At 47.2% G+C, this 25,906-nt stretch overlaps 1 protein-coding gene across 1 annotated transcript in view; it reads left to right on the top strand.

The window, feature by feature from the left end:
- Positions 1 to 25,906, top strand: part of SYN3 (synapsin III) — a 465,440-nt gene that overhangs the window by 38,591 nt on the left and 400,943 nt on the right. The window contains exon 3 of the mRNA XM_043441347.1: positions 13,917 to 13,974. Within this exon, the coding sequence (XP_043297282.1) occupies positions 13,917 to 13,974 (58 nt within the window). The remainder of the gene's footprint in view (positions 1 to 13,916; positions 13,975 to 25,906) is intronic.

The raw sequence follows: 25,906 nt of genomic DNA, 5'->3' as shown, positions 1-25,906 counted from the left end.
GGGGATTCTTAGTTTTAAACACCCCTTAGCTACTATCCTTTCAGCCTGGAGTTTGTGAGGCTGCCCGATCGTACTATATGATGGTTAATGATGCTCATTAAAGCACCTTGTGCATGTCTGGATTCACTGAGAGTTGCTGTATTGTGTGATAATTTGTGTCCCCACCACCACCACCCACCCATGCCTACTTGCCGTCTTTGTGTCCCAGAGCCTAGAACAGGGCAGGTAGATAATGGCTGCTAGGAAACATCTGTTGATGGAATGAGTGATTTGGAGGTGACATCACTGGTAATGGCAAGGGTGAAGGTGTGACAGTGATGCTGAGAGTGACCTTGGTGGCATGCTCTAATCCCCTTTTCCCCTCTCACACTGCTCAATCCACCCAGAAGTCACACTGGCCACCGTGAGAGCATTTACACCACCGAAATGGGCAAATGCTGCAAACCAGGATTTTTAGGTCTCCCTAGAGAGCCAGCCAGTATACCACTGCCAGTCACACTTCCTGATTTTCCTAGGAAGCATTTTACGGTGAGAAAGCAAGGCACAGACAGACCATGCGCTGCTTGAGAAGCCAAAACAGGAGAGTGGTGGGCTGGGACTTTAACAGGACTCACTTCTCTGAAGGCTCATCTGATGGTGACCTACCTCCTGCTGACTGTTTCCCGGGGCTTCAGTGTTTGGCGTGCTGTAGCTGCTAAGAAGTCTTGGCTGAAAATGAGTGAACACACAAATGAAGAAACCATGAGCTCTTTGGGAATGTGTCAGGTCCTCCTCATGGTCATATGGCAAGCACCTGTGCACTTTGTATGACCAGACGTTGTGCTGAGTGGTTTTCCTAGATTCTCGGATTTAATCCTCTCAGCAACTGTGTGGAGTACTGTTACTGTTCTCCCTGTGGAAAGAAGGGAACTAAGCTTCCGAGCCCAGGATGAGAGCAGACACTGTGGCGTGTGCGGTCAGCTCAGGCCGTCCAGCTGACAGGTCTGGCATCCTCGTTCTCCTGTCATCCTTCCCTCTCCCAGCTGAGCACAGGCCTCGCGTGCTATGCCAGAGGGCTCTGGAGCCTCATGTGAGCGCACACACCCTCACACGCTCGTGTCTGACTCAGGTGGGCTCACACACCCACACACGCTCGTGTCCCAAGGGCAGGACTCCCTGTTGCAGCATGGTGGCCAAGCGCAGTGACCTCCTCCTCAGAGGAAAGTGCCCACCTCAAGCACCCCCTCCACCAGGGCCTTTGGGCAGCCGGAATGTTGAGGTGCCAGGGGAAGTGGGGTTCCCTGTAGCCATCCAGACACTCCTGAGCTCAGGGTGTCTTGGCAGCCCCTTAAAGCCTTGCTGTGGCCTAATTGGCCCCAGGGTGACCAGGACTTTCTGCTTCCCACTGTGCCATCTTGTCAGGGGATGGTTGCAGTGGGTGGGAAGGGGGTGTTAAATTGAGAGTTGGCATCACCAGCAGAGGCTTTTGGGTAGAGTTGCTTGTTGCTTTAGCTAGTAAAAATAAAGGATGTCCAATTAATAATTAGACAAACAATGAATCAGTATAAGCATATCCCATGCAATATTTGGTATTGATTTGTACCACAAAATTATTTATTGTTTATCTGGAATTCGTATTTAAGTAGATGTCTGCTAGTTTATCTTTCCACCCTACTTACAGAGGGTGGCAACAAGAGGCAGTGCCCAGCCCTGCTAACATGGGCCCAGTGAGAAGCTGGCCTTTGCGCGTCCTTGCCTTCTGGTTGGGGAGCCAAACCAGCCCTCCCACCCCTTCCATTGACCTCATTCTCAGGAAGCTGCTCTCCCAGCCTGTGATGAGGACTGAACAGTCTCAGTCACCAGCAGGGCAGGACCAAAATCAAGTGGACAGTCTCGAGGCAGACTGCCTGGACCCCCGTCCTCCCTCTCTCATGTGACCTTGGGTGAGTCTGGCCTCCGGGCCTCACATTCCTCAGTTGTAAGGCAGGATCGTGGCACCTCTCACGAAGGATCAGTAAAGAGGTGGAGATGATGGCCCGAGTGGGGCTGGTACTGGGCTTAGCTGTCGTGACAGGCCCTGAAATGGTGATGATATTAACAGTTGATTGCAGGGCCTTCCCTGTGGTCCAGTGCCCAAGACTCCCTACTCCCAGTGCAGGGGGCCCGGGTTCAATCCCTGGTCAGGGAACTAGATTCCCACATGCCACAGCTAAAGATCGCATATGCCGCAACGAGAGCTCCATGTGCCACAATGAAGACGGAAGACCCTGTGTGCTGCAACTAAGACCCTGCACGGCCAGATAAACAAAATAAAATAAATATTAAAAAAAACACAGCTAACCATGATACTAACTGCAGTGAATATAGTGGCACTGGCAGTCAGTGGGGAGGAGCATGTTTCTCAGTTCAGCTGGACAGGCTTGAGGGCTGCATTCTAGAAGCCCTGAAAGAGGGGTGTCTGGGTGCTGGTGGGCTGGCACACTCTACTCTGAAGATGGGAAGATGGGGACCGGGCTGGTTCCCCTCCTCCTAGAGTTGGTCGGGGGGCTCAAGGCAGGATACACACCTGTCTGTTGAAGACACTAGGCTCTAGGAAACAAAATTCTTATGTCTCCCCCCACCCACCTCTTCCCCCTCCCCTAAGACTCTCCTTGAAATAAGGGCAAGCCCTGCCTGTTCCCTGTGGGGAACTCAGAGGTGGGGGGCAGGGAGCTAGGAAAGGCCTGGTGAGAGGGGTCTTGCCATCCTCTTACTCCCTTCTTTCACGGATTCACACCATCCACCCCCTGCAGCCAGGGGTGGCGCTGGACTTCTGGGCTCGCCCTCCCGCTCTGGGGACCCCCTGCCACTCCCCCTCCCTCCGCCCTGGTGCCTGCGGCGGGAGGGGCCTTGGGCATTCCCCAGCAGCCTGGCCTGTCGCCTGGACACCAGCGCCGCTTTCCCAGGCCCGGCCCCTTTTATCAGGGGGACAATGTCTGCACACAGTGAGGGCCTTGTGTGGCACCCAGGCCCCGAGCCCTTTGACTTGAGGAATTTTTCAAGTGCTGACCTCTCTCCGTGAGGTCTCCCTGCCGTCCAATCCAGAGGCTCTGTGCCCCGGCCGCTTCCTCCCCTGCTCTTGCCCGGCGAGAGGGAGGGAGGGGAAAACAGTGAAGAGTTGTCTCCTGCCCTGGTAGAGTCTTCACCCTGTGAGAGTGTGGCTAGGAAATCTGGGGGAAGTGTCTTAGAGCAGAAGGTAGCTTGGGGAGGAGTCTGATGGACGCTGTGCCTTCCCCAGTTCTCCCTTCCCTGCTGGTGCTGAGATCTCGGGGGAGCCACTGTCCTCTCCGGGCTCCAGTGCCTTCATAAATCAAACAATGACAATAGACAGATCACGGTCCCCAAAGCACTGTTTCTGTCAGAATGACATTCAGATTATCAGGTACCACTATTCACCTTCTGTATGGATAGAGGTTTTTGTTTGCAAGAAAAAGAAATGACTTTGGCTGACTTAGGCAAAATGGAGGGTTTATGGAAAATATGCCGGAGGCTCACAGAATGAAAAGAAAACAAGAAGACCCAAGTTTTGGAAAGGTCAGGACCCAGGGCTCTGTCTGGACCTAAGAGGCAGGAACTTGTGAACACTCTCTGGTGAAGTCAGCTCCTATTGTCTTCCCAGCTTTGTGCCTCTCTGCTCAAAAATAAAATTCCTGGGCAAGAACAAACCTGGCTGGTTCCATAACATGTCCTGGGGACTCTTGGGGACCGTCCCATCAAGACTGTGTGCGAGAGAGGGGCTTGGTTCTTGAATACAGGTGCAGATGGAGGTGCTGATAACAGAAGTCAGAATGGGTGCGGGACAGGCCACAGAGGTTCTTCGGAACTTCTGAGTCAGAATATCCAGAGGAGAGCACAGGAAACATTTTTTAAATGATGAAGAGCCGAGTTTAGAAACCGTTGTGGCTAGAGGACCGGTTTCATGTGGCTCCCAACTGGTAGAACGGAGGCTGGTAAAGCAGACAGAGGGAGACGTGTCAGTTCAGGGTACATGATGGGAGCATCATCCGAAGACCACGCAGGCTGCCTGGTGAGGGAGTGAGCCCCCATCACCGGCAGCTTCCAGTACAGCTAGGCTGGCGTCCTGGGAGGAATAATGCAGAAGAGGCTCAGACTCTGAAGGGGCCAGCCTGCAAGCCCTTAGAAGAGTCTCAGACCGGAAACTTTTCATTTTCCTCTCTCTGCTTTTATGTCTCAGTCATTTTTCCTGCCATTGCCCTGCCTTTTTCTGGAGAATTCCACTGTCCAACTTCTGAGTCGTCCCTCATTCTTCAAAATGTGATTTTCTTGCCCAGGTCCTCCTCTTGCAGAGAAGGCCCTCAGATGCCATGGGCTCTCCCAGCATAGCTGTTCCTGTTCCTCCAGACTTCACCTGCCTGGCTACAGCCTTGCCCTGAGGAGGCAGGTCACTGGGCGGACATCAGTCTCATTGCAGGATGTCTTTCCTCCTGGGGCCTGTGGAAGCCTGCATAGGATGTGTTTCCTTAGCAGGAGGGGGGCTGTCTGTGATGGCAAGAGAGGACACGGTGCTTTGTATCCATTTTTCTGATCTCCGAACCTGAGTTTGGAGGAAGGGCAGTGGTGTGGGCTTCCTGAAGATTTTCCCTGAGCTCACTGCCATCTTCATAATGGAATTAGTTAAATTAGGGGTTGCTTGTGCAGCTGCTCACAGGAGGCAAGGTGGTCGGTGAGTGAAGGGGCAGGTGCAAGGAAAACGCAAAGGCGCAGAGAAATATTTCCCTGCTGTAAGGAAGAAAACAGCCCAGGCTCTATGACAGATGCGTCTGCCACTTGACACTGGCTGCAGAGAGACAGCAGGGAGCCAGGGGGACTGTGGGCGTGAGAACTGAGGCCCCAACTGCAGGCCACAGCTGCCGTCCACTCAGCCAGCTTTGGCCATGTGGAAACACAGGTCTCGTGACGCTCCGTTATTGATTTTCAGGGGAAGCCAGAAGTCCGAATTCTTGATAAATGAATTCTCTGTTTTAAAATCAAAAGTATATAATGTAAGTCCAACAAAATAAGGCTGTAGACTCCATGAGGTTTGCCAGTTAGAATTTCTGATGAAGAGAGGAGTCAGAGTAAATATTCTTCATCTGGGCCTGTCTCCTGGCTAGACCAGGAGCACCAGGATGGCAGGGGGTTGTTTTGTTCAGTATAATTCCTAGGGACTAGCACAGTGCTAGCACGTAGTAGAGCCTGGATAGAGAGATGGAATACTTCCCTGGTGGCTCAGAAATAAAGCGTCTGCCTGCAATGCAGGAGACCCGAGTTCGATCCCTCGGTCGGGATGATCCCCTGGAGAGGGAAATGGCAACCCACTCCAATACTCTTGCCTGAAAAATCTCATGTACAGAGGAGTCTGGTAGGTTACAGTCCATGGGGTCACAAAGAGTCAGACACGACTAGGCGACTTCACTTAGAGAGATGGAGGGATGGATGGGTAAGCAGATGGGTGGGTAATTGGATGGATAGATAGTTGAATACGTGGAAGGAGGGAGGCAGAGGGAAAGTAACTTCTCCTAGGCTTCTCCTTCTGTGCATGGCCCTTCTCACCTTGAAGGCCTCACATAAACATCAAACACTTAATATTCTCGTGGTTCCCTTCTTCTCATCCTCCTCACACCATCTAAACCCCTTTTACGGATGATCAGATATAAGTCACTGACACCTTGGTGTGAATTACTTTCAGTGTATCATCTTTTTCATGGGCATTTTGTCGGGTTGAGCTCTTAATGTTGTTGTTCAGTCACTAAGTTGTTTCTGACTCTTGGTGACCCTATAGACTACAGAACACCAGGCTCCTCTGTCCTCCACTGTTTTCCAAGAGTTTGCTCAGATTCATGTCCATTGATTCAGTGATGCCATCTAACCATCTCATCCTCTGCCAACCCCTTCTCCTTCTGCCTTCAATCTTTCCCAGCATCAGGGTCTTTTCCAATGAGTCAGCTCTTCCCATCAGGAGGCCAGAATATTGGAGTTTCAATTTTAGCATCAGTCCTTCTAATGAATATTCAGAGTTGATTTCCTTTAGAATTGACTGGTTTGATCTCCTTCCAGTCCAAGGGACTCTCAAGAGTCTTCTCTAGCACCACAATTCGAAAGCATCTTAATAGATAAGCATCTGTTAATGAGTTCTTGATAGATGCTCTTTAAATGTTTGCTGAGGGAACAGCTTAGCCTTCTAAATGTGAACTGTTCTTGTGAAATGAAGGCTGTGGACTTTGAGAATTCTGTGGGAGTGAGGATGACACAGTCTTGTGTCTCTGGAGAGAAGAGGGCTAGGAATTGGGGGATAACATTCTAGCATAATCTCTGCTGTCAGAGTGAGTGGGTGGCTGACGATTTTATTTGCCTCAAAGGCTGGTGCTGGGGAGAAAGAGGAGCTCCCAGAGGTTAGCCAAGGCAAGTTCCCATCATGCTTGACATGAAGCCAGATATCCTTTTAGAGTAATAAAGATACTGCCACCTTCCCCTGAGTGATTTGTCACTTCCCCAGGTACATGCCCACCTGTTGAACGATAGGCGGGAAAGAGATGAACATAAACATCTGCCATGTGTCAGGGATAGCATTCATGGGGCCTTATGGCAGACATAGTGATGTGCTTATTTTTGCAAATGAGACCGGTGCTGGGAAAGGTTGCTGTTTGTCTGAGGCAGCGCTAGGAAGTAAATAGCAGAGCTGGAGATGACCAGCTAGTTCTCCTGCTAGCAGTGTCCACCCACCTCTTTACCTGGAGGGTGAAATCCACACCAGCAGCTCACCAGAGAGCAACCACTTGCTTGGCAGGTTCCCAGAGGCCTTCAAGTCTGCATCCTCATTTTATTCTCATGACCCTGTGGGTAGATCTTCCCATCCTCGCCCTTCAGATAAGGGAGCAGAGGCTTATTCAAAATCGTGTAGCAGGTACCAGAGCTGCCGTTTCAAATCTAGGTCTTCTGCTCCGTGCCTGTCGCTCATTTTTCCTGCACATTGAGGGACATGCCCCAGGAAGTGCCACCAGTACCTGCCTAACTCATTTGTCCTTGTGTGCCTTTCACACATATACACACTCATCAGACCTTCTCAGAGCCATCTTTGCCTTGATACTGGCAAAAGATAGGTACCAAACATTGGATGGATGGATGAATGGGTGGATGGATAGATGGATACATTAATGAACTGGGTCACTTTACCAGGGAAGCAGTCGTAGGCTCTTAAACTGGGCTGGGTCTCTTTCAGTGGGCTGACCTGGCCTTAGAGCTAATGTCCTATGTGGTGATTGTACTTTATGAGTCTCTCCCTCCCATTAGATAGTAAACTCCCTGAGGCCAAGCACCGAGTTATCTTCATTGCTATTTCTTTAGAGCCTGCACGCTCTGGCACACAGTAGATGGTTAGTACAACTGTGTTGAGTATCTTCCAAAGAAGGCTTCCCTGACTTCCCTGGATCAGCTCTCCCTGCTCCCCACATCCTACCCTGTACCAGCTTGTTCATCGTATTCATCACTTCCTTGTCACCTGGTTAGTTTCCTGATTTTTCCAAGAGAATGTTAGCTCCACAAGAGCAGGGACTGTTATCAGCCTTTCACCACATGTCTAGTAAGGTGCCCAGTCCTTACAAGGCTCAGCGAATAGTGAGTAAATGATGTGGGTTGTGGGCAGAGCCCCACAGAGGCCGCCTTCCCTATTGCTGTCAGAAGGCATTGCAGGAACATTCCTCACGTCTGTGAGGCCCTAGTGGGCCTCCTTTCCTTACCTTCACAGGTTGTTGTGCAGATGCGGGGACCCTTGTCACTCTCAGAGAGTCCCTCCCCTTTCCAATGCCCTGGAGCCCTTCCACTTGCAAAGAGGTACAATGAGGTTGCCCCATCACTGAAGGGTCCCCTCTGACAGTGGGAGGGGAGCAGGAGGGTTAGCTATTCCTGGGAGTAAATAATGGAACTAGAACTGGCAACTTGATGCAAAGAGCCAACTCATTGGAAAAGACCCTGATGCTGGGAAAGATTGAAGGCAGGAGGAGAAGAGGGCGACAGATGATTTTTGCATCATGGTTGGATGGCATCGCCAACTCAATGGACATGAGTTTGAGCAAACTCCAGGAGACAGTGAAGAACAGGGAAACCTGGCGTGCTGCTGTCCACAGGGTCACAAAGAGTCAGACATGACTGAACAACTGAGCGACAACAACGGAATCGGATCTCTGAGTTAGAACTCCCTGTTCAAAGGCCCTGCTTTTGTCACACCTCCATCCATCCAGCCTATCATGTTAGCCTCTTTATCTTGCTAACTGGAAAACCCTGAGTGTGTCCACCTTCAGGGTTCTCCTATGTGACCCGTCATCCATCTCCCCTAGTTTCTGTCCAGGCCACAAATCAGCAACTGACATGTTTCATCAGAAATGTGAAAATCCGTTTCTAGGGCCAGATCCCTGCCTTCGTTCTCCCCCCACTGCTCCTCCAATAGGCTGCACTGTGCCTGACCCCTCCTCCCGGGAAGGGCACCACCAGGGCCGGGCCACACTGCCTTTACATCCCAGACGGATTTATTAGAAGGGCGCTGCTTGTGCACAGGTGGGTCCTGTTTGTGCTAATTCTCCTCTTCCTTCTGCTCCTGCTGCAGCCATGAAAGAACTCGGTATCGCTCTCCATAAATCTCTCTCACACACACCACATCCCGCCTCCCTAAACTAGGGATTTCCCACCCCAGGCGGCCCTGGTTTTATAATATTCTCCTTCCTGGTGCCTCTGATGTGGCAGTAAAATATGAGACCACCCACAGAGGTGGAAGCTTTGTAGAATCAAGAGCTTCCCCCACCTCCTTCCCAAGGCCAAGGCCTTGACTGATTGGCCTGCAGGCTCAGAAAACTCATTATGAGAATAAACATATTAGGGCCTTCGGAAGAGGTCTGCGTTTAGGGAGACAGAGCCCTCAGGCACAGCGGGGTCATCCATTCTACCTGAGGTCAGACAGCCAGGCAATTACACAGGCAGCAACCCCAGCCCCCAAGGCATCTAGAATTCCAGACCAGCCCTGCCCGTCCCTCTGCCAGACGGGACTGTTCAGAGGCAGCTCAAGCCTGAATGAGCCCCAGGCAAGGAGGCAGCAGTCTGTGTGGCCTGTCAGGAGACAGACTTCTGACTCCCGGCCAGGCAGGGGGATGGACCGCCTGACCCTCAGCTTCAGCCTGAGTCCGTCTGGCAGGCCCTGCGGTGAACATTCCAGAGATGGGCAAAACAAGTGTTTCTCCCGAGAAGGTGAGGCCGGTGGAGCCAGAGCTGTTTGGGGGGTGGCGGTGTAGTGCTGCGTGCTCTGGGTCCCGAGTTAAGAGTTAGAATCCTGTGCATGTGGGACACCGAAAGGGGACTCCACGTGGTAATGGGTGGGGATTTGTAAGCGTTGTGTTACCCCGTTGTACCAGTAGATGGCAGCAGGGCATCTGGAGCGCTAGCTGCCCCTTGGGCTATCCCAGGAAACATCATTCATTTACCCAGGCAGCAAGCATTCCTCACACATGTCCTGTGCCCTGGCACTTTGTGCTGGACATGAGAGACGCAGTGAGCTTTGAGACCCGGTTTCGGGTCTCCAGGAGCTCCTAGACTAGGTGTGTGGGGACAGGGGATGTGTAATTCCAACCAGAATGTTGTGTCAGCACCCCGTGGGGACCTCAAGGAGGACCACCTAACCCAGCCTCGTTGGGGGGTGCTTTCAAGGAAACAGTGGTCAGGGATCTTGGAACATGAGAAAGGGGTAACCAAGCAGAGAAGGAAAGAACAGCACAGACTCAGACTCACAAAAGCGCAGGAATCACAGAAAGTTGAATGTGTCCAAGAGGTGGGCAGAAAACCAGAGAAGAAATGGGTCATAGGTCAGCAGGGTCTAGATCACGAAGGAGCTAGACTGAATCCTGAAACTCTTAAAGCACAAGATCTAACTTACCATTGCTGCTTGCTTAGAGGCTCTGTGTGACTTTGAACCTGTGGGAGCTGCTCCCAGCCTTCCCGCTTGATCACTGGGGTCAGAACAACAGGAGGAGGGATGTGAAGGCCTGCAGGCCTTCTGTATCAACGTCGCCTGTTTGTTATCATCACCAATCTCTCACCTCACTGAGGGGGCAGATCAAAGTGAAGCGGACTGTAATTCCGTTCTGTAACCCCCAAGAGGATAGGATTATGTTTGTTTGTGGGTCCCTGCACACGTCACCCATAGCCACCGTGTAAACACTCGGTAGTTCTTTGTTTTCATTGTTGATTCTACTTTAGGCCCTGGGCTGTATACTTTGGAGCTTACTCTGTGCCAGGAACCATTCTAAATGCTTTGTACGTCGTGCCACATTTAATCCTCACAACACCCCATGGGATAGTTACTGTGATTATCCCCACTTCCCAGACGTGGAAACTGAGGCACACAGAGGTTGAGTGAGTTTTGCGGGGTCTCAGAAAAAAAAGAGTGAGGGGTGGCGCTGGGATTGCATCCAGGTGGTCTGGCCCTGAGTTCACCCTCTCTACTTACTGTCCTTTGGGTACAGGATCAAGTGAATTTCTCACCACACCTTGGCTGGCAGATGTTATCACCCCTTAACAAGTGACCTGGAGGTAACTATGACCTGGAGGAATTAAGTACCTTGTCTTAGAACATGCAGTGAGTGAGTCGTAGAATTAAGATTTTGCCCAAGCTTCTGTGATTTGAGATCCATGCTTTTTCTAGTATACCGGTGATTTCATTCATTAGTTACCATCCTGAGCTCTCAGGATCATCCAGTACTTCTTGTAAACCCAAGCGGCAGGACCCCTGCCCTCAGTCCTACTTAGTCCTTTACTAGCTATACTCCTTACAACAAAGGAGGACCCTGCAAATTATACCCTTTGATCATGCAGTGGTTACCCAACCTATAGAATTCCTGGCCCATGGGGACCCAGGCCCAATTCCAAGGCCTATGTAGGTCAGTTCCCTGATTCATCCTCCTCAGACATGGCGGGGGGACTGTTGATGGGTGTGTGGATGAGGAGATAAAGTTTGGCCACATGGGCTGGGTCATCCACAAGCTTGCATAGGAAGCCCCAGTGATGCAGGACAGAGAGCAGGGTGGGAGGAGAATTGGGAAGGACGATGGGAACCAAGAGCTGTCGGCCTCCATGCCACTGTGTTCTGGGTGGATCCCTAAGAGTCCTGAGAAGTTCAAATTCTGACCCTTCCAGATCATTATGAAATTGTATTCAAGGAGGGAAGAGACGGGCATGTTTTATTTAAAGGTTTGCCAGCTTTATCAATTTTAAATGTTAGGCATATGATACATAGACTTCCATTTGTTCTTTGGCCCCATGCTCTACAAATATTAGGGGTGGGCTTATCCCAGTGTCTAGAGTTTGTCAACATTACTTTTGTTAGTGATAAAATTCACAAATTATGTGAAAAGGTTCCCTTTGCATGAGGCTGGTCGAACACACATTTTTTGGAAGATCATCCTGGGAGAAAAAAACAAAATCTTGCTTTTTAAAGTCACACTGACAACTCTTGTTCCCATAAAGTTCTATCCACTTGACATCTAAGCCTGTCAATGCTGTAAGAAAAAGTGGCATTAATATTAGAGTTGTCAGTCGGTGATTCAGGCAGTCTTGAAGAGAGATGAATTCCACTGGAGTTGGCTAAGTGTAGATAGAGAGACTTCAGGAGCAGACAGACTGCAACTTGGTCAGAGAATTTGTAGAAGAATTCTCTCATAAGTGGAAGGTTGAAAAAAGAGATGGGAACATTGATATTCCAGGGAAAAGGATAGAAAAGAAACTAAGAAGAAGATTCTTGGATATAACACTACTGATTAGAGCTCAAGCATGTGGTCGTACCATAAAGAAGGCTGAGCACCAAAGAATTGATGCTTTCAAGCTGTGGTTTGGAGAAGACTCTTGAGAGTCCCTTGGACTGCAAGGAGAGCAAATCTGTCAACCCTAAAGGAAATCAACCCTGAATATTCATTGGAAGGACTGATGCTGAAGCTTAAACTCCAATACTTGGGCTGCCTGTTGCGCATGCTTACTCATTTAAAAAGACCCTGATGCTGGGAAAGATTGAAGGTGAGAGGAGAAGGGGATGGCAGAGGATGAGATGGTTGGATGGCATCACCGACTCAATGGACATGAGTTTGAGCAAGTTCTGGGGGATGGTGAAGGACAGGGAAGCCTGTCTGCTGCAGTCCATGGGGTCGCAGAGAGTCAGACACGACTGAGCAACTGAACAACTTGTGGTCATACCTAGCTGAATGGAAAGCTGGGATATATTGATATATTTCTTGGTGCCAGTCTATAAAAGTTGTCTCTGTGGGCAAAGAGGAGAATTGGGATTGGAAGCAAATAGCTGTCTGTGCCCCAGAGAAGGTCTCTGGAAATGTTCAACACAGTGCTCAGATTACAGCAAGTCACTAAGAGAGCTCTTGGTGTCATCAGACCAACAACCAAAAAGAGCCAATGGAAACTTGTATTACTTTTGCTTTGTGGGAGGTCATCTAAACCCAGGAGCACCCCAACATTTGCTGCTGTTTTTCAGGGCTGAGAAAAAGCATGATCTTGCGGTGAAAGTCCAGGATTCAAGCCACTTAGGCAAAGTATTTTCTCTCTCTGGGTTTCAGTTTCCTTATTTATGGAATGGAGATAATAATACCCACCTCGTGGTGGTGGTTTTAAGTGTTAAATGAGAAGGGCTGTAGGTTAAAGAGTATAGCATAGTTTTTTGGGCACAGAGTAAGTACTCAAAAAGTGTCTTTTTTTTTTCTTCATCTGGGCTTCCCTGGTAGTTCAGACGGTAAAGCGTCTGCCTACAATGTGAGAGACCGGGGTTCGATCCCTGGGTGGGGAAGATCCCCTGGAGAAGGGAATGGCAACCCACTCCAGTATTCTTGCCTGGAAAATCCCATGGACTGAGGATCCTGGTAGGCTACAGTCTGCGGGGTCGCAAAGAGTCGGACACAACTGAGCGACTTCACTTTCTTCATCTATCTCTTCAATCATTTATTCATTCAGCATATTTTAATTGAGCTCGTACTGTGTATCAGGTACTCTGGTACATGTTGGAAATAGAATGATGAGTAAGACAGATTGTTCCTAGCCTGGAGGAATTGCGTTATAGTTCAGTGGGAAACAGGCATGAACCCAGTTACTAACTATAAGGAATTATAATAAGTGCTGTGATACAAAAGTAGAGCATGAAGAGATAATTTATATGAGGAAAGAGATGACTAAGGTCAAGATTAGGGTGCTTATAGAGAAAATGGACAAGTGGATGGATTTGAGAAATAATTAGTATGTAGAACCCATGGCGATAGGGAGAGAGAAGGAGGTAATAAGAGTGAAGTCTGTGTTTTTGCTTTGAGTGATGGGCAGATGGGATGTCATTTACTGCTGATGGGAAGACGGAAACAGGGAAGTATAGGAAAGATGATGGAAGGGTGGTTGGATGGATGAAGGGGCAGGTGAGTTCTGCTTCATTGGAGAGATGGACAAATAAAGGAGTGGATGGATAGAGCAACATAATAAGTCATTTACAGGTCATATAGGGTCTACCTAATAAAATAATTCTGCATTATTTATTTGTGTATGATTCTTTCTTTTGATCCTTAAAATAATGTTTAGAAATATACTATGCAGATGTTAATATCTCCCTTTTACAGAGGATGAAGCGAAGACACAGAGATGAAAAGGGATTTGGCAGAACCGAAACCCGAGTCTCCAATCCTCCCAGCCTGTACTCTTTCCCTTTCCCATGTGATACATATAAATAATGAGAAAATCATCCATCTAGGTGGGAGAGAGCAGGAAGGTGGGGAATGTGTCTGGACATGCACCTCTGGGGGTAAGGCCTTCAGGAGAAGGGAGGAAAGAGTGAAGCAATTGGCATCCTTACTCAATAGATTTCTTCCTCTCCTTCACAGGGCCAAGTATTTCCATGGAAAGAAGGTGAATGGAGAGATTGAGATCCGAGTGGAGCAGGTAGGTTGGAGCTAGTCTTTAGTGCTATCACCGTGATCTTTTCTATAGGCAGAGCCGTTCCCAGGAGCGTACTTGGCCCCCATCTTCTGAAACTATAATGAGTAAGGATTACCAGAAAAATCCTGACTTATACCTGGAAGATGTCTTAAATTCCAGAATTATTTAGTCCAGTCATTTTCAACCTTTCTGTTTTAGCAGCAGAACCTTTATTCAAGAGGAATATCAAGTAGGAGCACACTCTAACAAATAGAGACACATAGAACTTCTCTGGTGGAAATGGGCATAGGGAGCCCAAAAGTCTGCTCCATTCTGTCCCACCTCCCTCTGTTCCCCACCATGGTCCCTGAGGGGTCTCTTTGGAAGGAGAGTGTAGGCACACAGTGCGTTTGAATCCTGGCTCCCTCATTTTCTAGGTATTGGGCAAGTGAGTCTTCCTGTGTCTCATTTTCCTCGGGATTAAATTATTTAAAGCCTCCAGAGAGATTAGAATCTCGACTACTGGCTCTTGTTATTACCACTAGTATCGACATCCACAGACTTCATTTTATAGGAACAAAGCCCAGACTTGCCCAAGGTTATAGTGGAGTCAGTGGTAGAATTAGGGCCAGAACGTGTGGCCTCCAGATCTAGGACTCCTCCCCTTCGTTCACTGAACACTTGCTGGGGACCAGCTCAATGCCAAGCGCTGTGCTTGGCCTCAGGAGAGCGCATCAGAGCATGGACTCTGGAGCTCACCTCTTGGTTCCAATCCCAACTAACTTTGTGACATTAGTTCAACAATACTTAAGCTCCCTGAAATTCACTTGCTTCATCTGTACCACTGGAGTATAGCATCAACTTGATAGGGTAGGCAAAAGGATCAAATGAGTTAGTCCAAGAGAAGTACTTAGAACAGCACATGGCATTTACTAACACTTAGTAGATGTTACCCATTTATCATCATCCTCATCGTCAAAGGCAAACAACAAGATAGAAAAGGTTCTTGCTGTAAGATGAACTCAGAAAAGCACCATAGAAAAATGGAAGGATGTGACTTTTCTAGCACTCTTTGAGTTTGATGTGTTGGAGGAACAGAAAGCTTTTTGAGCATCAGATTTGAGTTGGCTTAATATTAAAACACCTACAGCTTGAATTTCAATTTTATCCTGTGGCTTTCAAGTCAGTCCAATGTCTACTGGTTTTCCTTCCATGGCAAAGAGCAGGTTATTTTTGTTCACTTGACAAATATTTGTCAAACATCTACTATGCTAGCTAGCTCACATGTGCAGAACAAGGATAGAGAAGCAGAGGCACTGTCCCAAATAACTTGTGGTCTAGGAAGGGAGGCAGGATAAGTCTTCACAGAGCCCAGCACAGGTGGAATCCAGGAAAGAGAGATCCAGACTTAGTGCTGTGGGCACCAGAGGCCACAGCTATTTGGAGGAGTCCGAGTGACTTCAAGGAGGGGGTGGTATTTGACATGGATTGTAAAGAATGGCTAGGATTTCAACAAGTGGAGATGGCAACAGGAAGAGTGATGAGACTGAATCAGCGTGAGCAGAGGTAAGGGGAGTGGAAGCTCAGGGTGTGGAATGATTGAGGACACTGTCTTCCCCCGGCCCTAACCTGTTCATCCTCCCAAATTCTCTCTCTGCCATCTACCTGGCATCTTAGCTAGAAACCTGCACAGTCTCCTGGCTGTCCCCTTCCCCCTCCACCATCACACCTGTTCACCACGTGCTCCAGACTCCACTCCCGTTCCCATTGCCAGTTCCTTGGCTGAGCCATCATCAGCTCTCATCCTATCTTCACAATCAACAGCCTCCTAACTTCATATTTTCATCCACTTCCAATTTATTTTTCATACTAAAATCAGGCTGATCTTTCTGAAAAAACAAGGTTTTAAAAGTGTTACCTTTAAAATTCCTCTCTCGGACATTCTTTATTTGAGCCCTCCCTCCCCAATCTAAATCAGGAAACCTGGTTATTCCTTTACCTAGCACCCCATTTTTTCCTTTCTAGCCCTTATCTGAGTTTTTGACCACATATTTAGATGTGGTATTATTTGCATGAGGGTAGGGACCATGACTATTTGGATCTCACTCTGTTAAATAACACAGGGCCTGGCACATACTAGAGCAGAAGCAAATATTTGCAGAATGACTAACTGATGGATTCCACAGATTCCAGTCTGCTTGTCAGTTTCCAATAGAGATAAATTGCTGTTCTTTAATCTTCCCTCAAAAATCTGAGTTTTCCATAAACCATCTGGTAAATGCTCAGTTGCTAGCTGTCTCACTCCATTTGTGAAACCCCAGGAGCATGTTTTAATTTTGCCCTTTATCTCATTGCTGCTTCTGGCCCAACTTATGGGTGTAAATCTGTTAGCAGGAGCATCAGAGAGAGTTGTCCTAAGAATAGCTCACCCAGGACCCTGGGGACACTCAGCCAACCTCTAAAGGCTACAGCCACACTGGAAAAGTTGGCTAATTTAGAATCATCTTGATTTCTCGTCATCTGCCTCTGTGGCAATCAGAAGGCAAATTAGCCAAGAGGCCAATTAGCAGTCATTTGGGCATTTTTCCCTGGAAGATATGCCTTCTTTAACTCATCCTAGAGTCTGAATTGTTTGTCTTTTCCCATCTGGATCAATGGGTGGGTCACATAAGCAACCCCCTAGGAATCTCACATGCATCCTTTAGCACTTAGGAGAAGTCTTAGGATGGAAGCCACTGTTTAGTCTGAGCTGGCCTCACATTTTGGAATTCTGTCTCCCAACTAAGGGCCAAATTAACCAGATAATTGCACTGTCTGGGTTTTGCTGGACAGAGCAAATGAGTTAGTTGTGGTTGGCCTAGAGGAAACCTCCACCCCTTCTCTCCACCCTCTTCCCCCCAGTTCAAAAACTGTTTGCCTCAGCTTTTGCAGAGCCAGGAATCAAGAAACCCTGGGGAGGCCAGTGGGGGAAACTGCCTCATGTTGCATCCCATTACCCAGAATGCCCTGTGGGCTCTGCAGGGCCTCTCAGCAGTGTCCTCGCAGGGCCTGAGAGCTTCCGGCCAGGGTGGCTGGCATGCCAAGCTCTCTTCTGTTTATATTTGAGGCAAAGGGTCTCTTTCTCCACAGGTACAAGTCACCCCTCTGTGGGACTCAGCAGTGAGGTTGATGAATGGATTAATATCAAGTAGACTCAAAGTTCTGAGACTAGCGGGCTAGTACTTGGTGGGGCAGAGCCTTGGGCTTCATTCTTCTTTAATAAAAAGACCAAAATTATAGTAGTCTTTCCTTGGTGTTAACAGAGGTACCAAAGCCTAAGTGGCAGTGCATTGCTCCAGCAGATGGAAAGAGAGGCAGGAGAAGGTGAAGATCCTTCTCCTCTGATTTATGTAGGAATGCCTGAGGCTTCTTTGGAGTCCTGTCCTTGCATGATATTGGAGTTGAGATGGGCTTCGGTAGATGCATATGGATCCTAGGGAAAGCTGTTGGTTGAAGTCCTGTTCATCTTCTCCCCTTTATATATTGCCTCAACTTTGTCTTCTGGGAGCAAAGATGGAATTTCTCCCTTAAAAGAATTTAAGCACTTAAGATCATCATGTGTATATTTTTCATACCTACTTCAGCCTACCATCCACAATTCTTTCTGAGGCAGTCCTTCTTAGAGTGGACCCTAACTGTAGATATTGTCATAAAGGCTGTGTTATATTTCAAGAAATAATTGTCAGTGAGATAAAGAAGTGGAGGTTGGATGTTAGTTAATTCAGTTTTGTGGATTGGTAACAGGTTGGATGTGACCCCCGTTAGGAAATGACTACTTGATAGTAATTCACCTTGAGGGAAATACATCTAACACTTTGCCAAAGAACTCTGCCCTTGGCTGTGTTCTACATCTCCTTCTCAACTGTGATTTATTGAATTACATTTGCTGATGACTTGAAGTTAATGGGAGAGAGAGTATGCTGGATTACATTTGATATGATCCAACTGAGTAAGGATACAATATAAGATCCTATTCAAAAGCTCGGCCAAAGAGGAGCAGGACTGGGGAGACTTAACTTATTAACATCTCATGAGGAGAAAACAAGACCTAAAATTTGAGTTAAACAAATTCTTAATATTTGTGAGAAGAAGTATGGTGTGGAAGTTAGGACTGTGACTCTAGTGTAAGATATACTGGGGATGGAGCCTCAGCTCCATTATATTTTAGCTGGATTGACCTTCCACTTATAGCATCACCAAGTATTAGCTTCTTCCTATGAAAAATGAGGATAATAATTTCTGCCGCCTAGAGTTAATGTGTGGAGTGAATTAGTCAGTATAACTCATATGCTTGGCATCATTTCTGACATGTATATTAAGAGCTCAGTAACTGTAGTTATGGGCTTCCCTGGTGGCTCAGTGGTAGAGCATCTGCCAGCCAACGCAAAAGATGTGGGTTTTATCCCTGGGTTGGGAAGATCCTCTGGAGAAGGAAATGACAACCCACCCCAATATTCTTGCCTGGGAAATCCTATGGACAGAGGAACCTGGTGGGCTATATATAGTCCATGGGGTGGCAAAGAGTTGGACAAAACTTAGTGACTGAAACAACAACCATGGTTGTGGTTGTTACTCTCCCAAAACCTGATGCATTATCAGGCTGCATTATCAAAGTACAGCATTTAGAATTCAGGAAAGTGATGACACACACACAGCGCACACACACTCTCATTGTTTTAGCCAGACTCCAGTGAGAGATCCAGTTGTACCATCACAGACGGAGGGGATAGCAGCAGCCTGGAATGCTTCACGAAGAGAGCGGCTGCAGTGAGAGAAGCAAAGGAGATCAGTGTAAGGAACTGGAGATGCTTAGTCCAGAGAAGAGAGACTTCGGTAGAACTCATTGTACTCTCTGCAAATATTCACCACCTGAATGAGTGGTTGAAAAGAGTTAGAGCTACCATATGTTGAGTATTAATACTTATAAGGGAAGGATAAATACTTTTTACTGTTGAGATGGATACTATCATTGTCTCTAGCTTACAGAAACAGGCTCAGGTGGAATAAGAGGGCTTTCTCCAGGTTGCCTGATTTGTAATTGGCAGGAACCTGTTCTTGAACCTAGACAGTCTAAATTCAGAGTCCTCTTATCCACTGCATTTTTCTGCCATTTGTTGCAGATACCAAGAACAATAACCAGATGTATTGGTTAAATTATTTTGTATGCATAATCTTATTCCAGCCTTACGACAACACTTTGAGATGAGTATGAGGGCTCTCCTTATTTAGCAGATGAAGAAACTAAGGCTCAGAAAGGTTAAACATCCTGCTTGAAATGAGGGATGGAGGAATTCGAACCCAGGTTTCACCTGCACGTGTGCTGAACCACCAGCCTATATTGTTTCACTGGGATTAGAATTCAGGCTAATGGTACAATCATACAAAAAGATGGACTTCAACTTGGTATAAACAGACATTGTTCAGCAATGCCGAGTAATGATGAATGGACCACAGCCCTTTGGTGGGTAGGGAGTCCCTGTGTTGGACATGCTCCAGCAGAATCTAGATGGTTAATTTGGGAAATATTTCACAGGAAATGTATGTACCTAGTCAGATACAACTTTCATTATTTTTTCTTATTTTTTTGCATAAGAGTAGTATGTATAAATAGTCAAAAATTAAAAAGCTAAGAGATGGTATCTAGTGAAAGGTCTACTCTAACTCTACTGCCCTTACCAATCTATTTCTCTTTTGACTAATCATTTAACTGATTATTGGCCAGTTCATTTAACCATTATAACTTGTTCCTTAGGCAGTTTTCCAGAGAAATTATAAATGCAGTAATCAAATACACATTTGTGTTTGTTTTCCTTTGCTTTTCATAGATGGTTCAGTTCAGTTCAGTTGCCCAGTCATGTCCAACTCTTTGCGACCCCATGGACTGCAGCACACCAGGCTTCCCTGTCCATCACCAACTCCCGGAGCTTGCTCAAACTCGTGTCCATCAAGTCAGTGATGCCATTCAACCATCTCATCTTCTGTTGTCCCCTTCCCTTCCTGCCTTCAATCTTTCCCAGCATCAGGGTCTTTTCCAGTGAATCAGTTCTTTGTATCAGGTGGCCGAAGGACTGGAGTTTCAGCTTCAGCATCAGTCCTTCCAGTGAATATTCAGGACTGATTTCCTTGAGGATGGACTGGTTTGATCTCCCTGCAGTCCAAGGGACTCTTCTCCAACACCACAGTTCAAAAGCATCAGTTCTCCAGTGCTCAGCTTTCTTTATAGTCCAACTCTCACATCCATACATGACTCCTGGAAACACCATAGCATTGACTAGATGGACCTTTGTTGGCAAAATAAAGTCTCTGCCTTTTAATATGCTGTCTAGGTTGTCATAGCTGTCATAGTTTGTCATAGATGGTAGTTGATCAGAAAAAAAACATAAAGAACTGTATTCAGAGGAGTATTGAACATGGAAGTTTGATTCCAGATGGGTCAAAGGGGGACCTCTTATTGCCCAGGGTTGCAGCAGTCCTACCATTCACTGTTGTCACTGCCACTGCTAGAGCTGCCACTATAGCCAGTGGGAACACGAGCCCGCATCCCCCTGACGCTGGAGGAATTGCCCCCAGCCTGCTTTGACCTCTGCTGCTCTTGGAGAAGCTTTGTTGCTACCACCAGAACCTCAGTGGTTGCGCCATCTTCCTAACCTCAACTCTCACCTGAATGGTAAGAAGTTGGTAGAAATTACCTGGAATTATGTATCAGAAGGGCTTCCCTGGTGGCTCAGATGGTACAGAATCTGCCTGCAATGCGGGAGACCTGGGTTCGATCCCTGGGTTGGCAAGATCCCCTGGAGAAGGGCATGACAACCCACTCCAGTATTCTTGCCTGGAGAATCCCATGGACAGAGGAGCCTGGCGGGCTACAGTCCACGGGGTCACAAAGAGTCGGACACGGCTGAGTGACTACGCACAGCACAGTGTGGCAAAAGAACCTGGGAAGTGTAGAGATAGGCTTTCAGCCCCCACGTGCAGGAGAGGATAGGATGGGAGTGGGGCTGGGCGGCAATCGACAAGTGAGCAGCGCAGTCCATCCACACGTACACTGTGGTTCAGTGTATCTTAGAGTTTATTCCATGAAAGTATGTACAGAGCTGCCTCATTCTCATTAATGGTTGCTGAGGGGCTGTTATTTGAATATACCATCATTTATTTTCCATAACTTTACTATTATAAACAATGCTAAACCTGTGTCATTTGAAGCATCTGTTTGTATACCCACAGGATTCCTATCTAGAATAGAAAAAGTGGTTATGAATGTATTGCATGTAGTGCTTGCTATAATGCGCCTTGAAGAATGAAGGGCGTTCCGCCGGCTGCTGGAATTGATACCAGAAGACAGCCCTCAGTTGTCAGCCCTCATTCTGGGCCTCACCCGGGTGAAAGGTGCTGCCTTGCCCAAGGGCACATCTCCTGTGACCTGGGCTGGCGCAGAGAGTAAAGACCTAGCTCCTTTATCCCAATTTGAGGCAACTCTGAAGGGCCACCCCAGCTTCAGAGCTCCCTGTGGAGCTGGTGGAAGCGTCTGCTGGGCTGGCAGTGCGGCCCAGCTTCTCTCCCTGCCCGGTCCTGCCTCCTTCCCTTGTCTTCCCTTCCAGTAGTGGTGATCCCCGAAGTTCTCCCTAATGAACTTCTCGCGGGCTAATGTTCATCTCAGGGTCTGCCTCTCAGGACGTTTATAATTCTGATAGATATTGACAGATTGCCCTCCACAGTGGTTATACAAATGATATACAAGGCCCTTTGGGTCTGAATTTCTAGGACTTTACATGCCTCTTGGGTTCTGGAGACCACCATGCACAGAATGCTCTCCTGGTTCCAGCCCAAGCATTGATGCTGAACTCTGAAGTGCTTCATCATTTGATCGTCATAGTTGACCTCCTTGTGTTTGAAATTCACCAGAGCTTGGTGTTTCTCTGCATGGCTGAATCCGGCAGAACTCTACCCGCTCTGATCCACTAAGCCTTGTTTTGTTAACACAATCCTGCAAGATTTATTTGTTTGGCTTGGCTTACCCTGACCTCAGACGTTCTGTTTTGTATTATTTTTAAAAGCGTGCAGGTCTCCATGGAGGTTTTTTTTTCCTTTTCAAATTTAAGAAACAGCTGGAGGAATAAAGAAAAAAAGCAGGTGGGACACTAGGGCTGTTAACTGAAACATAACTCGTTAGAGGAGCAAGTGTTTCTCTACTTAACCATAACATTGATTGATGTGGGTTTATTACCACCCTTGGTCTACCTTTAGGCTCGCTGACTTAGGAAGACAACAGAGAAATGGAGAGACAGTAATCATGGTGATGGTAGCAAACATGCTGAGCAGGGACTGTGTGCTAGCGGCCATGTTACATCCTTCCTCTGTGCTAATCCATTTAACCTGCACAGTATGCCTTGTCCCTGAAGAAACTGAGACTCAGAGAGTTTAAATAAAGTGCCCAAGCAGAGTCACACGGCTAGTGAGAATGTGGGGATCCAGGGATTTGAAACCAGTGTCAGCCAAGTCCAGGGTCCTCGTTCTTAACCAGAGTAGAGCATGTTTGTCACTCGGTCACGTCCAACTCTTTGTGACCCCATGGACTGTAGCCCACCAGGCTCCTCTGTCCATGGAATTCACCAGGGAAGAAGACTGCAGTGGGTAGCCATTCCCTTCTCCAGGAGACCTTCCCGAACCAGGAATCAAACCCAGATCTCCTGCATTGCAGGCAGATTCTTTACCAAAGTATATCTACCAGCTTACATATGTTGGATCTTGAATCTGCCTTCTTCAAGTTCTTCTCCTTTCCTCTCTTTGCTCAGGTTCTTTGAGCACATCACTCCACCATCGCTTCCTATCTCACCCTACTCATTTAATCTACTGGATAAATTACAAGCTCTTATGAGATGTTCTTCTAGCAAAAGACTCCTCCATTCCCGACTAACCCTGATGGCTCTGACTCATCATTTGATGTTTCTGGCTCATTGCTGCATTGTTCCCCTGTTAACAATTCTGTTTGTTCTTTGTTTTCCCCCAAGGGTTACTGTTTGTCTTTAAGTGTAGCTGTATATTTTAGATTACATTAATAGTGTTAATAGTTCAGACTCTGGAACCAGACCACCTGGGTTGGAATCTCAGCCTAAGTGACCTTAAGCAAGTAATTTGACTTCTGTGTGCCTCATTTTCCTCATATGTAACATGAAAATAATAATAACAATAACAACAGCAATATATACCTATAGAGTTGTTATAAGAATGAAATAAATTATCACATGTGAAAAATACAAAGCATATCCTGGCATGCAGAAAGTGCTGCGTAAGTGTTAGTAGCTGTTGTTACAGGTACCTTCACATCTTTGGTCACATGTTGCTGAGTAGTCTCTAGGTGTCAATATGTGGGATTATTCAGAAATGGAAAGAATATAATCCATTCTGTAGAGAATTTAGCTGTGTAGTTGAGGAATGAGACGAATATGCAGTTCATGTTTATATCTGTGTTTTTAATTATCTGTACACACATACACACACATATGGGCTTCCCACATGATGCTAGGGGTAAAAGAACCCTCCTGCCAATGCAGGAGATGTAAGGGACGCAGGCGCAGTTTCAGTCCCTGGGTCAGGAAGATCCTCTGGAGGAGAGCATGGCAACCCACTCCAGAATTCTTACCTGGAGAATCCCATGGATAGAGCAGCCTGGTGGGATACAGTCCATGGGGTTTTCACAGAGCTGGACATAAATGAAGTGAGTTAGCATGCATGCACGTGTGTGTGTATATATATATCTCCAGTATTATTTCCCACTGATACATGGCATTCAATTGACACCTGATATAAACTTCTAGCTTTTCCTTGATAGCAGGCAGCACAGGTCCTGGTCAAGGTGTTCAGTGAATGTTGAGTGTATGGGTGAGTGAATGGATGACATGACACAGTCATAGAAGGGTGGAGTCAAAAAGGGACTTTGGAGATCATCTAATCCAGAGGTTCACAGAGGGCAAGTGACTATTCCTAGCATGCACATTGGATTATTGTTGGAGTTCAAAATAGGGAAACCCTGGGCTTCCATCTCCTATGTCATTGTTTTTCCTACTACATTTTCTCCAGTGTTATCTTTTGTCTTACCCTTTGAAGAAACTCTGTCGCTTCTGATGGATGTGAGAGTTGGACTACAAAGAAAGCTGAGCGCCAAAGAATTGATGCTTTTGGACTGTGGTGTTGGAGAAGACTCTTGAGAGTCCCTTGGACTGCAAGAAGATCAAACCAGTCAATCCTCAAGGAAATCAGTCCTGAATATTCATTGGAAGGACTGATACTGAAGCTGAAACGCCAATACTTTGGCCACCTGATATAAAGAACTGACTCATTGAAGAAGACCCTGATGCTGGGAAAGATTGAAGGCAGGAGGAGAAGGGGACAACAGAAGATGAGATGGATGGATGGCATCACCGACTCAATGGACATGAGTTTGAGCAAGCTCCAGGAGCTGGTGATGGACAGGGAAGCCTGGCATGCTGCAGTCCATGGGGTTGCAAAGAGTCGGACGCAACTGAGCAACTGAACTGAACTGATGGTTTTAGTAGCAGACAAATTATTCTAATTTTCTAACTCTGAAGTTCATATTTTCCACATTTACCTGTAAGAGGCTTTCTTCTTCAAAAGTGGGAGGTGGGGGTGAGCAACAGCTGGTAACAGCTGATGGTCAATGAAGGAGCTGCAGTAGGGGGAGTGTTGAGACCGTGGTTGGGGAACCTTGCTGATTCTAAGTGCAACCAGGACTGCTTTGCCAGTTGAATGATTCTTCCTGGTGTGACTGTACCTTAACCAGTGATGAGAAGAAAGGAGTCATGGGCTTGAAAGCAGGTCCAGCTTCTGCACTTGGATTTGCTGCTCATATCTCCTTAGCCTGTGCCTGCCAAGCTCTTTAATTTATCCTTCTTAACTGCCACCCACTCCGTCAACATCTGTCCTGTCCCCTCTTAATATCATATTGAAAGTGAAAGTGTTAGTCACTCAGTCGTGTCTGACTCTTTGTGACCCTATGGACTGTAGCCCTCCAGGCTCCACTGTCCATGAAATTTTCCAGGCAAGAATACTGGAGTAGGTTGCTATGCTCTCTTCCAGGGGATCTTTCCAACCCAGGGATAGAACCTATGTCTCCTGCACCTCAGGCAGATTCTTTACCATCTGATCCACCAGGGAAGCCCAATGTTGTATTAATAGATAGATGAGACTCCAATGGAGATCATGTAGAGGTTCTGAAAAAGTACAAAGTGAAGTCAAAGTACAAAGTTGAGTCTGACTCTGCGATCCCATGGACAGTAGACTACCAGGCTCCTCTGTCCATGGAATTTTTCAGGCAAGAGTACTGGAGTGGGTTGCCATTTCCTTCTCCAGGGGATCTTCCCAACCCAGGGATCGAACCCAGGTCTTCTGCATTGCAGGCAGACGCTTTACCATCTGAGAAGGAGAAAGCAATAAGCCCTTTAATTTCTTGAGGAGTGTGTAATAAGAAAGTAAATAAAACACCGTATCTTAACCTGCTGCTTCGTTCAAGAAACACTTACTGAGCACATGCTTTGTATGTGGCCTTAATGACAGAGCTCTCCACTCTCATAGGGTTCTCCTTTTGGTGGAAAATAATGGGGGCGGTGGCTATTGTACACTGAGATGCGTGCTGACACAGAGATCATACAAAGCACAGTGGAGCACAGAAGAGGGAGGGATCGTCAACCTTGCCTGGGAACACTCTTAGGAGAGGCTTCACAGAGGCTTGGGGGCAAGAATTAGCCAAGTGTCAGGACAGGAAGGGTACAGTGGTGCACATAGGGTAGTGAGGTAGTCGGATATTCAAGCCTTCCCACTAAAGAGTATGTTTGAAATTTCAATTTGTTACATGTCAGGGAAATGACCAGAGTAGAGGTTTCACACAAAAGGGTGGTGGGAG

The sequence above is a fragment of the Cervus canadensis genome, chromosome 21, assembly GCF_019320065.1.
Source record: "Cervus canadensis isolate Bull #8, Minnesota chromosome 21, ASM1932006v1, whole genome shotgun sequence".
Classification (NCBI taxonomy): Eukaryota; Metazoa; Chordata; class Mammalia; order Artiodactyla; family Cervidae; genus Cervus; species Cervus canadensis.
Note: the sequence above shows the minus strand (reverse complement) of the source record. Positions and strands in the feature narration are given on the sequence as shown.